General features: G+C 37.7%; 2 protein-coding genes across 7 annotated transcripts in view; one reads left to right on the forward strand and one right to left on the reverse strand.

Annotated features, from left to right (window-relative positions):
- Nucleotides 1-1,675: 1,675 nt before the first annotated feature.
- PDE12 (phosphodiesterase 12) lies at nucleotides 1,676-5,753 on the reverse strand. Its single transcript, XM_027467544.3, has 3 exons — nucleotides 4,475-5,753; nucleotides 3,809-3,887; nucleotides 1,676-3,169 (listed from the first exon to the last, which is right to left on the reverse strand). The coding sequence occupies exons 1-3, from the start codon at nucleotides 5,714-5,716 to the stop codon at nucleotides 2,727-2,729; spliced, it is 1,764 nt and encodes a 587-aa protein (XP_027323345.3). The 5' UTR covers nucleotides 5,717-5,753; the 3' UTR covers nucleotides 1,676-2,726.
- The window catches only part of DNAH12 (dynein axonemal heavy chain 12), a 65,466-nt gene continuing 49,236 nt past the window's right edge, over nucleotides 5,715-21,944 (forward strand). The window contains exons 1-20 of one of the 6 annotated variants that reach the window (XM_072044098.1): nucleotides 6,235-6,785; nucleotides 6,953-7,021; nucleotides 8,058-8,221; nucleotides 8,534-8,624; nucleotides 8,918-8,944; nucleotides 9,924-10,113; nucleotides 10,894-10,969; nucleotides 11,744-11,902; nucleotides 12,562-12,757; nucleotides 13,410-13,598; nucleotides 14,580-14,730; nucleotides 14,831-14,922; nucleotides 15,192-15,370; nucleotides 16,239-16,374; nucleotides 17,235-17,360; nucleotides 18,265-18,399; nucleotides 18,948-19,141; nucleotides 19,936-20,173; nucleotides 21,159-21,344; nucleotides 21,702-21,902. In XM_072044098.1, the coding sequence (XP_071900199.1) occupies nucleotides 8,058-8,221; nucleotides 8,534-8,624; nucleotides 8,918-8,944; nucleotides 9,924-10,113; nucleotides 10,894-10,969; nucleotides 11,744-11,902; nucleotides 12,562-12,757; nucleotides 13,410-13,598; nucleotides 14,580-14,730; nucleotides 14,831-14,922; nucleotides 15,192-15,370; nucleotides 16,239-16,374; nucleotides 17,235-17,360; nucleotides 18,265-18,399; nucleotides 18,948-19,141; nucleotides 19,936-20,173; nucleotides 21,159-21,344; nucleotides 21,702-21,902 (2,730 nt within the window). In that variant the 5' untranslated portion in view covers nucleotides 6,235-6,785; nucleotides 6,953-7,021. The other 5 variants (XM_072044097.1, XM_038186030.2, XM_072044099.1 and 2 more) reach the window with 5 other exon arrangements.

The raw sequence follows: 21,944 nt of genomic DNA on the forward strand, positions 1-21,944 counted from the left end.
TACCACCACCAAATCATACACAAGGCTGAATTTCACTTCCCTTTTTAAGGGAATTTTCACTTCCCTTTTTAGCAGAGACCAGTAACTGACCAAGGACCAATCCACAGTATTTGGGGTCCAATTTTACAGGCTGGGTATTGTCCTTCACTCTGCATTGCAATGATCTAACATCATTTGTTGCCACATTTTGTGTTCTGCTTCCACTTTAATCATCCAAAGGCCCTTGGCTACCATTTGGCTTGGTTAAAATGCTAATTAGCAAAAATTGGCATCTGAAGATTTTACATATAAGCTTACTGAAGCTCATTACTGTAAATGAGAGCACTTCCAATGATGTTGAAATGATGCTGAAGCAGGTACTGCCTGGATGACTTATTCCCAGTTCCAAGCCTGTATCTTGTTTTTAGGGTACAAGATGCTCATGGTGAACCAGCTCAGGAAAATGACCCACTGAAATCTTAATACAATTAAGAGAAGACCCTGTATTTTAGCTGGATCATTTCCATATTTTAATCTGGTATGCATAAGCAGAAACAAATAGCAGAACTCAGAAGTGGTGGAGTAGGATCAGGTAAAAGAGGTTGGGATGAAAGGAAAAAGAGAAAATGACTGCTTATGTTGCTTGAAAAATGAACAAAACCCCCCCACATATTACTGGAACAGTCCTTTTGTCAGTTCCTGTTTATCTTTATGGAAAAAGCTACCTTTCCCTGCAACTGAAGCCAGTTACAAGCACCCTTTGTGACTACAGGGGCACAAGTTTTGGCTCCTGTTTATTTGAAGTTAATCCTTACTTGATTTTTTTTTCCATATACTAGGAAAGGGTTCAGAGATCCTCTTTGCCTGCATTTCCTTAACACTCTCCTTTTACCTTTTTAGATCACTTTATAGCTTCTCTTAAGAAAGCATTTCTCATGCCATCTGTGACAGTGTTTCACTAAGGTCTCCTGCTATCAAAGGTGGCTTTATGAGCTACACAATCAGGGATAGCATCGACTCCATCCGGAAAGGCTCCATACAAATGGTACACTCAAGTGATAGTATGTCAGTCAAGGCAAGTTGTCACACTATGCTTGCCCTTACACCAGCTCAATGTCAGAGCCAGCTGCATATATCCAGCTGTTTTTTTTCTCAAAAATTGCAGAGCTACAGTCATTCTACAACGAGGAAGCACCCAGTTCTGCAGCACACCTACAAGACAAAAGCACATGCTCTCACAAACCCTTTTAAGGTTAGATAATGATGTTTCTCAAGGCTATCTCCTCTCTGAGCATGACTAAGTTATCTCCTGGCTTTTTCCAGAGACTTTAAAAACTGAGTATCAATTTCAACATTAGCATGGAAGGCAGAGTTTTGAAAATATTATAAGTAACTAAAGCAAGTACAGAATGAAGCACAATATTTTAGCTTTATTTCTTGGAAAGTTACCAAACCCACAGAGTTCTGAATTACCTTTTTTATTCTCCTCCTTAGTATTTTACTTCTGTTTAAGCACAAATTCTGTTAAATCTTTTAACATACTTGCTGTTGTAAGTTTGCATATACATTACAGTTCTGTTTGTTTCTTTTGCCTTAGAATATATTCAGAGAACTGTTTTTTCCAGTAGCACTTTAGGACTTCTTTTGCCATAGAAGATACCAGTAAATAGAAAGAAGTCAAATGAGAACAGTGACAAACAATCAAAAAGGGAACTTTATTAGTCAAGCTCTAGTGAAACCATTAAGTGGTGTTTTGTTTCATATAAACTAATTATGCAAGGGAATAGTTAGTGATTCACACCCCTCCAACACATTCAGTGATGATATGGATAAAATATATTTTCCAACATTCAAATTTTTTTCAAAACAACAGGAAACAGTTCTAGACAGGAAAAAAAAATACAGAAAAAAATATTCAAAGTATTTTTAATAGAACCTTACAAAGGTTTTCAAGTCACTTTTTTTTTTTAATTTTGGCATAGATAACACACCACCTTAGTTTTTCTGCCCCTCCCCCTCCCTGAAACAGATTGTTGAACTTAAAAAGTTCCCTCCCACCCCAAGTCAGCTGCCTTAAATATTACTTATATTACTAATGACAACAGAAGCAGCCTATATATTGAATCCAGTTTTAACAGGTGCTGAAGTTACCCTCATTACCCATACTAGGTGGGCAAAGTGCTTCCCAATCAATTATGATATTCAATTTAACACAGTTGCTGACTGAACAAGTCCATTCACTGAACATTAAAGACCTTCTTTTCAGAAAGTAGCCAGAACACCACCATGCTGCTTGCTAAAAAACTAGGCACAAGACAAGTTCTGAATTTATTTTAAAAGTTTTGTCATTGACAGTAATCACCGTAAAATTGAACTAACTGAAGTAATTTCTTTTCATGTTCTGCATTTGGTTCTGAATTAAACAGGATTCAGTTTGTAAACTTATTTATATTCATATAGCTTTTTTAACAAAGTTTTTAATCTTTAAAAACCTATAAAAAGGTATATGATAATCCAATTTTCAAAACTCCCCATCTTAAATATTTTCTTATTAGCATATAAAAAAAGGGAAATGTTATCACGCAAATATTCTGAACAGTAAGATAATGTTTGGTAGAACCATTAAACACAAGGTTTTCAGTAGTTCTAACTTTCCTTTTAGTAGCATGCAAGCCAGGGCACAACCCCAGTTTCCCAACAGTAAATGAATGAATGAAAACCCCAAAAAGCACCGTAGAAGAACTGATCTATTTCCACTTTAAGTCACATATTAGTGCTATATGATCAGAAGGATGTGAAACACTTGGCAAAGCCTGATGGGTCGTCACTTCTTCATGACTTGGCAATGGAATGACCTGTTCAACCTCTAGAGCAGTTTTGTCAATGAAAATATAGTCCAGACATCCATGAAACCCACCAACATAGTTGGTGTAAGCAGGTTCTCCACAAGCACTTTGCAGTTTGAAAGGATGGGTTAAAGGCATATTGCACCTTTCTTCTTCTCCATTAGAGACCCAGTCCTCATGATCTTCAGCAATGCCACCACTGCTGATAAAACTGTAAGTTCCAGACGATGGTGTGCTGTTAAAGTCTCCACAGAATATGACTGGTATACTGGGATGCAAGTCACATGCTACATGCTTGAGGTGAGATAAGGCTACAGCGATTTGGATGAGACGGATGTTCCCACCTGAAAATATAAAAAATGTATTGCTTAAAATAGTTCATAGTAACACTGGAAGAGTTCTCAAGAGTTGCTAATTTAGGCATATGTCATGTATGGCTCTAAAACAGCAATCTTGCTTTAAATTCCCTGTGCACTTTATTTTAGAATATTTTTTGTAGATAAAGATGCCTTTATTTGCAACTACAGAATTTTGCAGAAGCAGACAATGTTTAACTTCAAATTCAAAAACCTATGTACTACAAACCTTAGACATCCATATCACAGGAGCTTTACAACTCTTGGGAACCATCCTAATACTGTTCCTAAAAGGAACAGAACTTAGATAAAATTAATTTAAAGGAGAGTCTCTTCTGAAAGTTTCTCTAGCCAAAGCTGGTTCTCCTTCAGCTGTGATTCAGGCAAATTGTGTGTAACATGACTGATCTTCAGCTGTACTCTGACTCCCTGTCAAACTAGAACAATCTCACTGTATGGAAGATAATAAGTCTAATAGCCTGGCTTGATTTTACCTATATAAGGAATTGAGCAGGAAAACCCCAGTTCCACAAGAAAAGGTAATAGCTGCAAAAGGTTAGGGATAAATCAGTTCTCCACAGGAAGGAGAATCCAGTCATCCCATATACAGGAATGCAGGAAAGTTACCTTTTGGATGCCAGTACAAATGGGTGTTAGCTACACAAATCTTCTTGGAAGGGTCAGTTGCAGACTGAAGAACGGAAACCTTTAAGAAAAAGAAGTCTCTGATAAATTTCAATATTTTTTTAAGTGCATTAGTTAGCTTATGCCTTGATGCCATTCCAAACAACAGAATCTGAGACATTATAAACCAATGAATGGTACAGCTCCTAAACTGAGTCTATTTATCCTCTGTGTAAAGTATAGATATCAGCCACTTATATTGCCAGTAGTACCACTACAGAAATCTACTGACATCAGATATTTGACAAATGTTGTGGTGAACAACTGGGCAGCAAATGCCACAAACCAGCAATCAACACCAATCCCAGATTGATCCTCAAACAGCTGATTTCATCTTCAAGCAAAGTAAGCTTGCATTTTTTCCAAATTTGATGTTATTTCATATATCAAGTTCAATTGTCAGCATTTCCTTTATGTTAAGTTGCTCATTTGCCCTACTCATTATTGTTACCCTAACTGGTGGGGAACATCCCCCTGTTCTGTCATCATTTCAGATTCTTAGTGCTTTGCCTCCCTTCCTCCTGCAGCTGGGCACTCAAACACACCTGGCTCAGCTGCCAGGCAACAGTGGGAAGGGGAAGGAGGGAACAGACACATAAAAATTGGTACCTGCAACACAGATGATCTCTGCAGCACCTTCTCCCGCACCGCAGGGTACTCGGTCAGCTTATCACACAGCTCCTTGTGCAGTGGGTCCGAGAGCAGGGCTTCACTGAACACGATGTCGTGCTGGCTCAGCAGGCTGAACTTGTCCCTGCGGTAGAAAGTGGCCAGGCCCTCGTGCTGTTTCTCCTTGATCTTGAAGAGCCCTTCGAGTCCGAACGCATCCAGAGCCGGAGCCAGGCTGTCCACGAAGACGGACTTGTCCACTTCTTGCAGGCAGATGAGGTCGGCACTGTAGCCTGCCAGCTCCTTCTTCAGCAGGTTCTGCCGGTAGTCGATCTCCAGCGCGTACGGGGCGCAGTACGGGTACAGCACGGTGCGGGAAAACTCCGTTTGGGCATAAGTGTCAGCCAGAATATTGTAGGAGACAGCACGGACGGAGCCATGGCCGCACACCTTCCTGGTGTACAGGTGCCGCGAGTCGAAGGTGCAGGCGCCAGGACCGGCCTCCACGGGCCCGCTGCTCTCCACCTCGCAGGGCTGCCCGTAGCGCTGCTCCCCATCTCCGGGCGTGCAGCGCAGCTTCAGCCGCAGCCCCACGAGCGCGTTGCAGGGCGTGAAGACCCGCTCGGTGCCCTCCGCCTCCTCCACCCAAGCCGCGTCTCCTTCACCTCCTTCCCCATCCGCGGGCCGCCGCTGGCGGTACCAGCGGAAGACGCAGTGCCTGGGGGCGGCGAACTCGGCGCTCACCTTGGGGCACACGGGGAAGCCGGCCAGCAGCGAGCGGGGCAGCCGCAGCTCGGTGACTGCGGGCGGGTTGCGCTCCACGCGGTACCGCGCCTCGCCCACCTGCAGCACGGCGCCGTCCTGCCACGCCGCCGCGTTCGGCACCTCCTCGGCCACCGCCAGCCCGTCGCGGGAGAACAACCGCACGGCCGGCACCGCCACCGCCGCTGCCTCCTCCTCTCCCTCCCCCGGCTCGGCCCGCGCCTTCTTGCTCTTCTTGGCCGCCTTCGCGCGGCCCTTAGCGGCGGTGGCGGCGAGGCGGGCCAGCGCCCGGCCCAGCGGCTCCTCCTGGTCGCGCTGCATGTGCCTGGCGCTGCCGTCGGGCAGCACGAGCCGCACGCTCAGCTTGGGCTCTGCCGGCACGCAGCGCACCACGGCCCGCTCCATGCCCGCGGGGACGGGGCCCGGGGCCGGGCCGCCCGCGCGGAGCCGGCCGAGAGCAGCGCGCAGCCGCTGCCACATGGAGACGGCGCCGCACGCCCGCTTCCGGCCAGAAGTGACGGCACACGCACGGTCTCGTGGCGGAGGGGCGGGGCGTCCGACCGGCGTGATTCGTGCCCGAGTAAGGGGGCGGGGCCTGGGGGAGGTGGGCGGGGCCGCGCTGAGGCGGGCGGTGACGTCACGGCCCCTCAGGCGCTTGACTTTTCCCTCAGGGGGCTGCGGGGAGGGGTCCGGCTCCCTCCTGTCCCCTGCCCCTGTGACACGGGGTTGGGGCTTGTTTGCTGCTCAGAAACGGTTATCGAAGCTGGAATGAAATTCTAGTCCTTGTGAGAAATAATCCTTAGCCAATGACATGGGCTCAGGCGAGGATCTCAGTCAAGTGGCAATCTTATTCGCGATTGCAATGGCGGCGTCCCACAAGCAGGAGCGCGCCTGCTAGTTCCATAACACGTTTTATATATATATATATACATATATATATATAAATTATTATTTTATTACATATATATATATATAATTATTATTTTATTATATTAATATTTACGACCGGGACCCTCCCCTGCTTTCCCGTTGACCGGGTAACCCAGGCTCACAATCTATCCGGTGCCTCACAGACAACACATGGCTTTCAGTTGCCAGCCTGTTACAACTCAATTTTATTTTGCCTTTTTTTACCCTTTGAGGCGGTAACGTTTCTCACAGCGTGATTTCCGCCTGATTGCCCTGAGGATTGTGGTTGTGTGCATTTTACAAGCTCGCCTGTTAAGCTTCCTTATCTCCGCAAGCATATCTCAATACCACATTCCTCCTCTCTACACAGCCTAACTGTGCAAAAACAACATTTTGATTCCCATACTCGTTACAAAGCCGCTCAGCTCCGTCTCGAGCTGCTGCCCCCGCAGCCTCAGCCCCCACGCCACACGCAGGGCTGTGGAGGCGCCGAGCCGAGATCGCCGCTGAGGGGAGGTTGCGGCCGGGCGGCCCCGCGGGGCGGTGACCAACGGTGGCGGCCCCGGGCCCCGCCTCGCCCCGCCCGGCAACCGCGGCGCTGTCCCGACCGGCCAACGTTGTGCCCGGCAGCCCCGGGGAGGTGAGGGCGGTGGGGACCGGGCTGGGTTGGGTTGGGGCTTCTGTTCCCAAGAGGGCTGTGTCCGGTCCTGCTGGGCCGGGGGAGCTGCCAGGAGGAGCCCCTCGGCTCTCCTCAGCCCAGATGTGTTTCTTTTGCCGGACCCTCTCCCCGTTTTAATTCGCTTTTAGGACGTAGAACTAACGGAGGAGGCGGCTCTGGGTTCCTGTTCCCCGGCGGGAACCTGAGGAAAGGCACTCGTGAGTTTGGGCATCGTGTTTCCAGGGGAACCCTGCCGTGAGGCTGTGGGTGTTGCCAGGCTTGGCTGCACAACACTGAAGCCCCTGCAGAAAGACAGGCGTTTAGTGCACCTGAATCCAGTCATACATAGGCGTTTTTTCTGTTTTTCAGTCCTTATATGCGGAGATTAACTAATTTTGTTTGCCTTTGTCTGTAACTGTGGTAGTTACTGTTCTTTCCTCACCTCTTTTTCCTTACTACACATCTTCATCCGGCTCCTTGACCAAAATTCCTACTTCAAATCCTTATCTGTCTCCCTCTCTTGTGGCGCAGTCCAACTACTTCCCAAAACTGTGATTACAACCCAAAACTCCTGTCTGTCTCTCAGACATGTCACTTAGTTTGAATCCCGTACCCACCCCAACAAATGACAGCCCCCTGTGAAACCAACCATAATTTGAATGGTAATACACTCTGCACACACAAGCCAGGATTTAGCCACACTCCTTCAACCACATTAACACCTCACTTGTCTCTTGTTTTAGTAATCTCACTTTAGTCTTTGCTAACTCATGCTCAACTTGCTTCTTACCCATTTGGGCCCCATATTCAGTAACATTGTTTGATATTCCCTATCAGAACAGGAACTGTGAGACTGAGCTGTTTTGGTGCAGTCTGCTTAGGGCTGAGGGTTAATAGACTACTTTGCTGGTATCTTCTGTGCTTCGTACAGGTGGTGGGTTAGCACCCAAAGAATCTTGTAACAGGACTTAACTCTTATGCAACGTACAAATCTTGAGTTAATGAAAGGTACCATCATTTTCTATGATTGCAGACTTTGTATGTTGAACTTTGTATGTTGAACTTTGCAATTTTAGCATGTACAGTATTTTTCTGTTTTCTGAAACAATAAATTTTCATATCTAAATTGTAGATATCCTTGCGGCTGCCACATTTTATGTCTTATGTAAATTCAATTTAATATATGCATCTGTTAAGTTGCTTTCTGGACTTGAATAATTGTATTCTCATATTGCCTTTTTGTTATGGTTTTAGATGCTACACTCAGGTGGAACACCTTCCAATAGAAAGACTTTGAGAACTTTGTTTCTTCCCACGGTTTTACCTTCAACAGTCACATCAGATATGTCACCATCACAGAATAAGCTACTGACATACCGAAGAAGCAAAGAACAGCAAGAGATGCTTAATCAATTACTGTGAGTTTAATGCAATTCAAGAAATGTTGAAGTTCAAATGAAAGAAACATCACACTCTAGATATTAGGGAAATAATAATGGCGTTTGTTAGTAGAAGAGCCTTTGTTTGTTGGAATCTGATTTTTTTTTTTTAATTTTACAGCACCAAAAATCTGCTTGAGATATGTTTGTTGTCTCACTAGCCTCACTTTTTAGTGATCAGTTGACAAACATGAAAAAACAGGTTACATCAATTAAAAAAACTGCATTATTTTTAATGTAGTATTTATTATTTGTATTTTTCTGAACTTCTGAGTGTACATTTTACTTTAGAATTGATCGAGCCTTAAAAGTCTATTCTGAATACATGGAAGAAAAGTATCACAGAGTTCCTGCACCCCCTGTCCCAGAACTACCTGCCACTGTAAGTGTGTATTTCTTCAGTATTATTGCCAATTTTATGCTTCGTTATTGGGCATTTATGCTCTTACTTCTCAATATTTACTAAAAGATACTTTTATCTCAGTTCTTGGTAATTCATAAATAGATTTATATGCACAAGTAGCCCTATTGAAATTGATACCTGAATATACACAGTTAAGTCTTTACTTAGGAATCATATCTGTTAAATTTAAAAATGAACATTTATATTTCTGACATTTTTTTTGTGTGTATATGTTCTTAATACATTAGGATTTTTTGTTCTTTTTTATACAGATGAACAGTGAGCAAAAACGACGACGAGTGAGTTAAATTCTTTCTTCTGCTTTTTTAAAGTGGAATAATAAATAATTTCTATTCAGAAGAGTTGAGTATGTTATGTGGAATTTGTATCTGTTAGACAGAAAAAAAAATTGCAATAGTCTTATACGGGGAAAAATGCAATCTGAGGCAAAAATGGGAATCCTTTCTTGAGACCCAGAGGAAGGAAAGTGTTTTCTGTTACAGAAAGTGTGTGTATGTCCAGCAGTAATTAAAGTTTTGATCTAAAATTTACTTAAAGATCATTACATAAAAATATCCTATGAGGGTTCAGTGTTTTTTTCAGTTGAGGTCATAGATCGTACTTTAGTCTTTACAAAAAGTAGTCTTTGACATTGTTCATTTGATTGCAACAAGGAATGAAGATGTGTGAATACTGGTATAATTTTTTGAATTGAATTGTGTATAGTTTTAAAAATAATTTATCTCTGAAAGCCACTTTCAACTTAAATTAACATTGAAATACTTGTGTTAAGTAACCTAGGGGAGCTTCTGTTTTTCTTGGTTGATGTTAGATAAACTCATTTTGAAGACTATATATATACCATTTTATAACAAATGCATCACTCAAAAGCATAGATATCTATTTGTTTGGCAAAACAACCCCCCCCAGAAATACATCTATTTGTGCATACTCTTTGCTAGATGAATGTTTGTCCAAAGAACAGTAGTATGAACTTGGAACTCTTTTATTATCAGTCAGGAACTTCATCAGAGAAACAAGGAAAATACTAAAAAGGTGCAATGCTTTGTATTTGAGCACTAAGACAGGGAGACCATTTTATCAGCTTGTGAGTAGCTTTTAGTGCACTACTGAGTGAATACTTAAAAGATTTGATTATGTCTCCCATCCAAAGGTATAAAAAAAGACAAATAAAAAGGGACTTCATTGTGAAATCTCATGTAAAAAAAAATACTTACACAGCCCATTATTAGACCTCTGATAATACTGTCCTTTCAGAACAACTACCTCTTTATGAAGAAGTGTGTGCAAAGTAACCCAGTGGTTCCCATTCAGCAGCAATGTCTAAAGTCTGTGCTTTCACTGGTGCCACAGTCACTCATGGAAGGCAAAGACAGAGAGCTGTTAGTTGAAAAGCTTTTAGGGGAGATAATAAAGGACTTTGAAAAGAGCATGAACAGATGTGTGGGTAAGTACCACAAGCTATGCAGTATTAATATTACTGTATGTATGTGTATCTGTATATATGTGTGCATATATAATATGTAACAGCTTATAATGTGATATGTTATCTATGATAATATAACACATATGTATTACATACACACACATATGTTATATAGATATTATAAGCTGTTACATATTCTCCCACAGAGAATATGTAACTATTAACTATTATAGTTAACTAAATTAACTATTTTCAGAAATCACTCACAACTCATCTGAAATTTTAAACTTTTAAATAAGGTTCATAAACTTGAATTTTGAAAGTGAATTCCCTATAAATCATGTCTTAACATCTTTATTTACATCTTTAATATCTGAAAACTAAAATTTAGCCATTTTTGTCAATATTTTATTGAAAGGTCGATCTTTTTTAAAACACCAATTAAAAAAATCAACAATTTAAACTATGACCAACTTTATAATGTCATCAGTGGGATAATTATAGTATCCCACTATATTTATATGAAATAAAATTACCATTAATACATAATTATTTAAATACTAGTTTATCTAGTGAATAAGGGACAGACTGGCTGGAAGTTATACACCTGTCTCTGTATGGGTATTTTCAAAAGCTGTGATTTTGAGCTACCTTTGGGAGAATGATTTTTTGGAGACTTGAATGTACAGTTACCTTTCCATCCCACTATGTGTGTAGGCCGATGTGGAGAATGACAGAGGAAGTATAGTGCCTACTGAACATGCTCATACATTTATTGATTTTTACTTTTTTTCTTCCTAGTGCGAAGTGTTCTTATTAAGCCAGATGTAAAAGGGCTTGAATATGAAGAGGAGGCACCTTTGCCTTTATTACCTTTGTGAGTGGATTAAATTAGCAAATTACCCACAGGCAAAACACTCAGTTGCATGTGAGAAATTCTAATTGAGCTGCATGAACAGAGTTATGGCATAATATTTATTTTGGAGACCCTTAAAGAGGTGTTTTTTTCTGTTTGTAGTGTATTTATGTCTGAAGTTCAGAATTACAAAGTTGACAATATTTAATGCTTTTGCTACAGTTACAAAGAGTGGAACCAATGAGTGCCTAGATACTAAAGTTGCCTCTGGAATAGAGTGTGTCCCTGTAAGACACTTTACCCACAGACAGCAACATCATGCAGTAGTTTAACATGCTGAAACTGCATCCAATGCCAAGGTTTCATTTGGCCTCTGTGCTATGCAGTGAAACTTTGAGACCAAATGCAAAGAGTATTATATTCTGCAAAGTAGAAGAGGAATTGAGGTAGACAGAATATAATTATCTGAATGGTACAATTTCTGGAACATTAAAACATCTGCTACCTAAACATTGATAATAAATACTTCCTGTTAGCAGTTTATTGAATTTTAAAGTTTACATTGATAGAGCTTCTGGAGGAGCAGGTGATTTGAAAATATTCTGGAGTATAAAATCATGGATTAGACAGATTAAAGCTTCCACGACATTATACTGAGGATGTATGTAGGGCAGTTAAGTATATATTTGTTTTTGTGAATAAGGTTTTTGATACTTTTGTTTCTCTGTAAGAATCTTTTACTCAAGTATTACTTGAACTCTTCACTTGTTTTTGTATGTTTGTTTGTTTATTCAGAGGCCTAGATTTTTCTAGACCATGGCATAAAAGTTTTATTCAAGCAAAAAATCGGATCCTTTCTAAATTGCATATTCTTCACCCCACAATGAAAACTTTACTGGATTTTGGTTATTCAGCATTTTCTACCTTTCTTATAGTGGATTTTTCAAGTTTCAGGTAAAGTCTGTTTTGGTGAATTATTAGCCAATAGATTTTTGAAGCTGGTAAACAAAAGAGTTTGTGCACTTCTATTAATTACTGTGTTTGGGGGCTTTTTTCTATAATTAATTTGTTCAATCTGTCATTTAAAGATCTTTGAGCAGGTTATTTTGTGTTCATAGAATCATAGTGTTGTGTTGTCACACATTTAATTTAACTTTTCTTCTAAGCATAAATATTTCACTTGCCCTTAAATTTATGATAATATCAGCTGTTTTGGTTGATATTTTGTCTGTAATTCTGTTAAGGTCTCCTCATTATTTAGTTAATGTCAGTGCCATGATCTCCATGAAACTCTGGTTGAAGTGGATTATATTTCTTGTTCTTACTATTTTTCATCAGTTATTGAATTTTATTTTTAATTTTGGAACTTCATTGTCTTTACCTCATTTTTTTTTTCAGTTAACTGTTCTTCATTTTCTGGGGTTGGTGGTATTGTTTTTTTTCATTTAAGACTGCAAAAACGGTACTTAGGTTCCCACTCTACTTACTGCTAAGAAAAAAGTGTTTCTAATACAGTGTAACATTATTATCTCTTCACTCTTTATTTTTTTTATTATTTATTTATTTATTTTTACTATTTTCTGTATACAGTAGGCTGTAATTTTCTTTTCTAGATTGAAGGGGCCAATTAACTGTGAATCTTTAAAGACTGATGTCTCTTTATGCTGTTCAAAAGCAGAAGAGAAGATACTGCATACATGGTATCAAAGAGTTATCAGCCTCTTCACTCAGAAGGAGGCATTGAATGGTATAAACTTAGATCAGGTTGACTCTTTTTACAGCTGTGTGGCCACGCTCATGATTAATCAGGTAAATATGCTTCTTCCTTGTGATTAACTTCATGTGAAATGTAGGGGGGTTTTGAGTTTACTGAAGATTAACAAACCTTTAACATCATGTTAATTTGAAGCATCTGTTGTTTACATAGTTCTATTTATGAATATAATAATCAGTGGGAATATCTAAGTTCAGCATTTCAAAAACGCAGACATTTTTAGAATCAAACCTTTATTTACTCTGTAGAAAAATAATGGAAAATATTCTAATCAAATTATTGTCATATTAAAAAAAAACAAAAAACAAAAAACAAAAAACCACAGTGCATCAAAAACCAAACAGAAACAACAAACACCAAAAAAAACCACCACCACATTTAGAGGAAAATGCATTCCAGTTATTCCGTTCATATTTAAGGCACATATTACTAATAGACTTAGTTTTCTAGCAAGAATAGTGCAATGGACTTTACTGAAGTGTTTGTGTACATGTTCATTAGCCTGAGCTCTTAAAATTTGAGACTAATACCCACTGAAGTCATTAGAAAGATTCATACTACTTCAGCTATCTATGAATCAGGCCAAAAGTACTACAGTGCATGGAAAACGTGATTTACTGAATGAAGGGAAGGTGGGATGGGGCTCCCTGTTCTTTCAACTAATAGGAGATATATTTTATGATCTAGCTGAAAGAATTCTTGAGAAGAAATGTTGAAGCATTTGTTAAACTTTTTGACCCTGAAGACAGAAGTCATCTACCTTTATTTAAGATGGAACTGATTCTTGATGAAAAAAAAATGGAATTTTATCCAAGCTTACAAGACCTGGAAGAAGCAATTCTATTTGTAGTGAATCGTATAGGACAGACTCTCCAGGTATGCTTTTATCTTTATTTAAGATAAATAAAGGCTCTGAAACTCGTTTTGCTATTCCTTGTTCATGAAAATTTGGCACATTTGCTACTGGTTGTTTTAGCCTGCTGTTTTAAAACTGCAAAACTCCGTCCACAAATGAATAGTCGGCCTGTTCATTGAATAGAAATCAGTCTCAAAACTTAACCAGGAAAGAAAGCTAGCTAGAAGATAACCTTTTATGTAGGTTTTTTTTTTTTGTTTGTTTGTTTGTTTTTCCTTTTTATGTTTGGAATACCTGGCAGTACTTTAAATGTGAATAGACACACTTAACAATTTATTTATGCATTTTTAAAGGCATGTCTTTTAACACTGAAAATCAAGTAGTTTTGCAGTGCATACCGTAAACTAGTATTTTGCGTAGAAATATCTCTAATACCTTATTTATGTGTGATGATTTACCATAAACTTGCATTAATAATTAAGATCCACAAAGAAAATCAGAGTTGATATTCCTTGCTTTTTTTTTTTTTAAAAAAAAGGCACCAAACAACTAGTATATACAATATCTAAGGATTTATATTATTAAAGATTTATATTATAGGAACCAATCTGTGACGCAGGGAAGGCAAGACTTTCCTAGAGGCTTTTAGGTGTATCCCTGCAAACTGAGTATTGGTCTTTAATCATAGGTGGTAGTACTTTCAGAAAAGTGTTTTGGATTTAGTCGTGTTATTTAGTTATTTTGTATGTAGGACAGAATTCAGATTTATGTAAGATTGGATAATGTAGTTATTTTTTGTCCACCTTACATGTTTCTTGTTAAACTTGAATCTGGAGGAGTTGTTCTAGGTCTGTGTCAAGTGCCTGGCCTTGATTGTGATTAGGGTCTCATACTTTTCTGATATTGTGTCTTCTGGAGATTGCAATTTACTTTTAAAATAAATGTATCCCTGTATTGCTTTTATATTTAAATTAAATAATCAGAAGTTGCACTTCTATTAGAATGTCCAAACAGTACATTCTTGGCTAGCGGGAGACACTACTTGTCTGGACACTGCGCTTCCTGCTCATATCGTATCATGGGCCACATCTACACTGAAAAGCTCTATCAAAGACAACTTAGAAGGTCCAAAGGAATATTTTGAAAACTATGGTGAGTGACAAAAGAACATGTTTAAATAATGGCTGTGTTACTTTGAAATAAGTAACTTACTGTACAGTGTGTTATAAAATGTGTATTTCTTGAATTGCAGTTGAAAAGTATGGCTGGCTTGTGGATGGAACTGCACAGGCACGTATAGAAAGATTTGAAGCAGAACAACACAGTTTTGGTGAATACACTACTGTAAGTTCATTTCTACATTTTGTAAGTAATATTTACTGTATGTATAGCAGTAATAAAAAGGGATCAGAGAATAACAGCTATTCAGCCTTTAGCTAAAAGTTATGTTGACTGCCTCCAAATGTAAAAAATAAGCTTTTCCTTTCCGTAGAAGTGTATGTGGTAAATAGAAAAAATGAGTATTTATTTTCTTGGTTGTGTAATACTTGTTCATTTAGCCAACTATTTAAATAACAGCTCTGCAATGTGAAAATCTAATGTTTCTTTTGAAGTTCATAGATGAATTCTTCACTCTTGAGAAGGAAATCTTGAGTTTACCAGAGATGGCTTATTTTCCAATGATCAGTTTGAATTGTGAGGACTTAAAGCAAGGTTTGGCTAGTAGCGCAAACACCTTTGCAAAAATGTTGATGGACAGAATAGTTGCAAATTACAGAGAGGAAAATGAAAAGTAAGTAGAATTTTGTATTTGTGAACATTATGTGTGCTAAATCCATAGTGGAAATATTTAGAAGAAATGCAAATATTTATTTTTATATAGATATTTTTAATGAAGGCTCTTGGCTAAGTAAAAATGTCATGGAAGGTGCTCCAGCTGATGCATTTTTTCCTCTGCACTAGACTTAAAAACTAGTGGAGGAAATTATTATTAAGCTTGAATAATGGGAGAGCTAAAAGATCAAAGGGCTTCATTGCTGTTATGGCTTTTAAAGTGTGAGATACAGTAGTACAGCACTGTCAAAGACTGGCTGGATTCTCATATTACATGATATATACTTCTAGGCTTTCATAGATAATGACAGATAGTAATACTAATGGATTCTAATGGTTAACTTGCAGGTATAGATTAGATCATTAGTGAAGTCATATTAAATTGTTCAGTTAAGATGAACAAATTATAGTCCTGTTTTACAGTGATTCCGTATTAGCAGAATGGAAGAATATTTACTAGGGATGTGTTTGAGTGTGTGCTAATGATACTGTGCTTAAGTTACTTAAGTACTTTGTGTACTTATTAAAAATAATTGAAGCATTTGTCGCAAAAGAATACCCCCAAATTCAAACAAACTTATTATTGTAGGTTAATAAATAGTATTTTGCTAGGTTTACTTGTTCATATTCTCTATTTAATTTCATAAAGTAATGGAGCTGTACACGGGTAATACTTGAAAGACAGTAATTTTAACTTTATTTCCTTTAAAGCTGAACTAAAATCTTAATTTTTTTTTTTTAAATCTTTAAATCTTTAAAATCTTTAAAAATCTTTAAAAAGCCAAACTAAAATCCTTAAAAATTGATATTTTATATAAAAAATATAGGATATGTAGAGAATTTGAAACAATTAAAGAACGTGCATTAAAAGTTCCTGAGACCACAGAGGAAATGATGGAAACAATAGCTTACATAAAGGAGGTCAAAATCAAAGGTGTTCAGGACCTTTTGTTAAGGATCAAGGTAAATGACTATTCTTTCATTCTTATTTTTACCAAATGTGCTGGTGTATACAAATACAGCATTCATTCTGGAGTGCAGCGAATGTAGTCTAGTCTTATTGCTTGTATTAATAAACAAGAAAGTTCTGCTCATTCTTTGTCATATACCTTTCTTTGAGAAACAAGCCAGGCTTTTGATTCCCCATTCCCATGTGTTCTGCTCATCAGTGAGGAAATGCAGCTTTTGATAAAGTAAAGCAGATTGAAAAGCATTCAGGTTATTAGTTGTGCCTAGAAATTTATTTTAGGGCTGCTTAAAAAAGCTATTTGTGTAAAAGCAGCATGCAAGTATAAAGATAATTTTATGTATAAAAAATCATGGCTTAGAACACACAAGAAGCAATTCACTATTTGAGCAGAATATAGACGATGATACTTTAGTACTAGTACTGCATGTGTGCTTGGAGAACAAACCTGGAAAATTGTGTAAGGTGTGTGTCAGCCAAAAACATTATTGGATAAGAACCTCTGTGCTTTGTTATACATTAGGATGATGTGCGTCAGATTTTCTGGTTTGGTAATATGGCTTTAAGCATAACACATTTATGTTGCATAATGTTATAAAATGATAGCTGAAGATTTCACACTTAGATTAACCGGCCACAGAAGTTGTATTTAGAGAAAGAAGTTCATGAAGGGGGTAGGGATCTGAGTAACTTTTTACATATTTTGGCTGTTAATACTCAATTTCCTGAAGTAGCTCTAAATTCTGAAAAGTCCGTGAAATGTAGATTCCTATTGCATCATTGTAGATAATTTTTTCCTACCCTGTGCCTTAAACAGACCTATGATACATAAGGTTTTGTGATATCTCTATTATAGGAGTACTGTTGGCAAATGAATTACTTCTTAGATGTTTTTTTATTTGCTCCTGAAGACATTGCACTGAATGCAACTGTTGTTCAATGGCCAACGAAGATGAACCCTATTTTTGATGAACATGATAATGTAAGGATATTTTCTTTGTTTGTGGTATATTTTCACTTGTTACATTTTTCACTTTTCTTGAGCTATTTATTTTTTCAGCAGCTAAATGTATCTATACATATAACATGAACTTTACTCATTTGGAAGAGCTTAAATAATGCATTTCCAGATTTTTATATCAAAAGAGGGCTTTCTGGAGTAAAATTTGAAAATGCAGAATTTATTATAATTTTAATTTAAAAGTGCAAAAAATTGGCGTTGCAACTTAAAACCTTCAAAAAGTCATAATATTTTAATTCGTTTGTGCTCAATACTAAGTAATACATAGGAATGTAGAGAATTACTACAATGCAATTGACCGTTACTGAAAATATAACTGCCAGCCCTTAATAACATTTGTTAGTAATGAACAGTAGGAATTGTGTTACTTAGGTAGCCTTTAGAGTTATGTTCTATAATTTCTGCCTTTTACAGCAGTAGATACATGTGGGATAGCATTGGCCTTCAGCAACTGTAAATGTCTCAGTTTTTGGCAATAAAGCATTGAATCCTAAAGATGAGAATCTCTTTATTCTTTGCTGTAATACAACCAGTCTTTCTGGAGTCAACATTTACCCTGTGCTGTAGCAATTGGAGCTTCCTTATCTTTTTATGAAGGAGTCCTTTATGCAATTCTAACTGCTACGATTATTGAGGTACAGGTTCCACATTAACATACAGAGGCTGCACACACTTATATGGGACATACAGGAAGCAACTCCTCAAGAAATGTATTTATTTTAAGGATAATAACTTACCTGTATCATTTATTTTCTGCCTGTGCTAAATATTTAATTTAGACAGCACTATGTATTTTAATTATTGTGGGGATTTACAACCACTTCTGCATTGCTTTTTACTGTAAAAACAATTATCTGTTTTGTAGATGATTGAAGAGTCCAAACGTAAAGGAGAACAAGAATTAATACAGAAGTCTGAGAAACTGGTGGTAGAATTAGAAAAGCTGGCACGTTCTGTAACAGAATTTGAAGAATACTCAGAACTGGACTGCATGCAACAGGTATGACTAACATTTAGTATAAAATGGATAGAAATGTTCTGTATGTTTAAAACACAGGAATCATGGAAGAAATTTAGAATTAAGTAATCAATTCTGTTAGCAAATGTAAACTACAAAGTGTATTACCCTCTTACCACAATGTCAAAACTCATTAAAAGCTGTATCCCCACCACTCTGTTTTCTTGGGCTATATTGGTAATAATATCTGACTCAAATGAAGGTTTACTATAAAATTATGCTTAAATTAGCTGATAGGTTCCTTCCTCTTGGAAGGAAGCTACAGGCTGCCATGAGGCCTCCCTTCAGCTTGCTTTGCTTTGGGCTGAACAAACCAAACATGCCAGGAGCAGAATCCAGCATTTGTTCTTAAATTTCATACGTCTGGTGATTGCCCAGCATTTTATCAACATCTCTCTGCAAGGCCTCTCTACCCCTGTGGGAGTCAACAGACAAAATACAAAGACTTATTATGTTTTGATGTTTTATTTTGATAGCTGTTCAAAGTATAGCTTAGCTATTTCTCAAGACATACGATTATTTGTTTTCAGTATGTAGCTGACGTGAGAGCATTACAGAAACGCATACAAGAGGCAGATGAAACAGTAGCTCATATTAATAAAGAAGAGACTCTGTTCAAGTGGAAATTGAGTGACTTCCCACTCCTCAGCAACTTAAAAGTTGATATTGAACCATATCAGAAACTCTTCCAACTTATACTGAAATGGCAGCAAACACAAAAGAGGTATTTCAATATTATATACTTGAGGATAAATGAGGGAGAGTGGACAAAATACTCATGCTATTTTTGTTCACGTCAGATATAGAACATGCCATTTGTTTTCTTGTAAGCTTTTATCAGTTGCTAGAAATCCAAGTTTAATGGTACTGTAGTTTATATGTTAGGGTTGTTTTTAATTCAGCTAGAAAACATCTGTTGTGTTTTGGTTTGTTTTGTTTTTAAATGCAATACAAATAACTGTATTTCATATTGGATTCTAACTGTATTGGTCACACTGGTAAGTCTATAAATAAGACAAGTTCTATGAAAGAAATGTATTGGGACAAAAAAAAAAAGGTTAGGTATGAGCCATTTTGTATGCCAGAAGAGGAAGAAGTTTAATTAGGAAGGTCACAGTCTGTATGTAATGAAAACCATACTTTAATGTCTGTCCAAAGTGCCATGTAGATGTGCTCAAATGATTATGTTGCTCTTCAGTGGCTAGATATTACCACAAAAACTGTAATATGGCTTTAAATTAAGTGAGATTTCTTACCAGTTCTTGTATTCTTTCAATAAGACTAGAAAGTATTAATCTTTTCTGAGGGCAGGACAGAAATACACAGAAGAGCATGATCAAGCCACCCTTAATAGTGCATTAGAATTTTGTGTAAAATGATGGTAACTGAAAACAAGAGCTTTACTCTCATGTAAATAACTATTAAATTAATCTCACTCATTCGTGTTGCAAAACAAAGTGTTAAATGTTTGTGGAGTACATTTGCTATTCTGTTTTTTAACTTCATTTTTTTTCTCAGATGGATGGATGGTGCCTTTTTGGAACTAAATGGGGAAGTCATGGAGGCTGAGATTGATGATTTTTCTCGAGAGATATACAAAATGTCAAAACTCTTCCAACAAAAACAGAAGAAAATTCAGCAGGAGTTGAAAAAGACACAGCGCAGAACTGTAGAAGAGAAGAAAGGGGAAGAAATAAAGGCAAATCCAACTCTTACAATGTGTTCTTCAGTTCTTGAGCAGATTAAAGGCTTTAAGGTAAAAATAAAATGGCAAGGGTTATTAATATTTAATGCTAAGGAACAAATCCTAAATTAATTACTCAGTATGGTTGCTTCAGTGTCAGAGTTTTCCTCTTTAAGTTAGGGTATTGATGTTTCATACTAGTAAAACCCATTTGGAACTACTAACTTTTCTAGTACGTTGAATGGTGAACCAGGGCCAAATTTCTTCTGACCTCATTCAAACGTTCAGAGATGCAGGAAGGCAAAGCCTTTCCTCTTCCATTCTGTCCAGCAGGGCCTCAAAAGGAAGGCCAGATAGCAGAAAGCTACTGCTTGTTTGAGTAATAGTTATGGCTATGCAATTTTTTTTAAGAATGTCTGTTGAACTTGCACTGATTAGACCCTATGTGTGAACTAGTATACAAGGATTTGCTCTTTTGCTACTCTGTGTTTGTGGACATCTAGATCTAGTCACAGGAAACTAAAGAAAAATGCTTGAACCTAAGCACCCTGAAGTATCCTCTGGAAATTATTTCTTCTTCCTGTTGTGATAGAGAGAGGCAGAACTCTGAATCACCATGCCTACATTGTACTGTCCCATTTATTTTAATAGGATTATAGATTTTTTAGCAGTTTTAGGGATGTGGACAGTTAAAGAGTGAATGCATACAGGGGAAAAGTGCTTTGGGGATTCAGGGAAACAGTTAAGAATGTAGTTAAGAATTTTGACCTGGGACCATATTAAGTAGAAGTCTGATTTAACACAACATAGTTGAAATTGTGTTCCTTTTCACTTTCTTGCCAAGACCTTTGCTTCATAGCATTATATTTCTTCTTCAGTAATTTACTGCAATTATTTAGGAATGGAATGGATTTGTCTGGTCTGCACTTTTCAGACAAGATTTTAATGTCATCAGCTACTGCAACAGAATTTTAAATGCAAAACAAGGATGAGAAAAAAAGTTGAGAAATAATGCACATTGCAATTTTTATGTTATAAATGTTTTTTCCTCAACTAGGAGAACATTCCCACTGTGAATGTCTTTTGTAACCCTGGCATGCGAACTCGGCATTGGCAGCAGATGTCAAATATAGTAGGATATGATTTAACACCAGACTCTGGAACTACCCTGAGAAAAGTTTTAAAGCAGAATCTAGCCCCTTATTTGGAAGAATTTGAAGCTATAAGTGTGGGTGCAAGTAAGGTAAGCATGGAGATTAGAGAGTGACAAATATAATGTCATGTCACTTTGTGCTGGCTTTTATGACCTGCTAGACTTTTTGCCTTTGCCCTTATACTAAAGAGATTTGGTGAGACTTTGGCCCATTAAAAGGTAACTGTGAGTGTGTAAACATTTGTCTTTCATGTTATGTCCTTTGTATTTTATGAGGGTACTGCTTTCTATGCACTAGAAAATGAATTACTAAGAAAAACATTAAAAATAACTTATGCTGTTAGATCAAAATAGTTTATTCAGCTCATTAAGTTTATGTACTGAATTAATCGACCTGAAAAAAATAATAAAGTAACTAGAATAAATTATTTTCTTTTCATATGGTAGGAATTTTCCTTAGAAAAAGCAATGCATGCCATGATGGAAACTTGGGATTCGATTTCCTTCAATACGACTGTGTATCGTGAAACTGGTGTTCACATTCTGTCTGCAGTGGATGAGATTCAAGCCATTCTCGATGATCAGATTGTGAAAACTCAGACAATGAGGGGATCACCTTTCATTAAACCATTTGACAAAGAAATCAGAGTATGATGAGAAAAACATACTTTTTTTTTACCCATTTTGATT

The sequence above is a fragment of the Anas platyrhynchos genome, chromosome 13 (assembly GCF_047663525.1).
Source record: "Anas platyrhynchos isolate ZD024472 breed Pekin duck chromosome 13, IASCAAS_PekinDuck_T2T, whole genome shotgun sequence".
Lineage (NCBI taxonomy): Eukaryota > Metazoa > Chordata > Aves > Anseriformes > Anatidae > Anas > Anas platyrhynchos.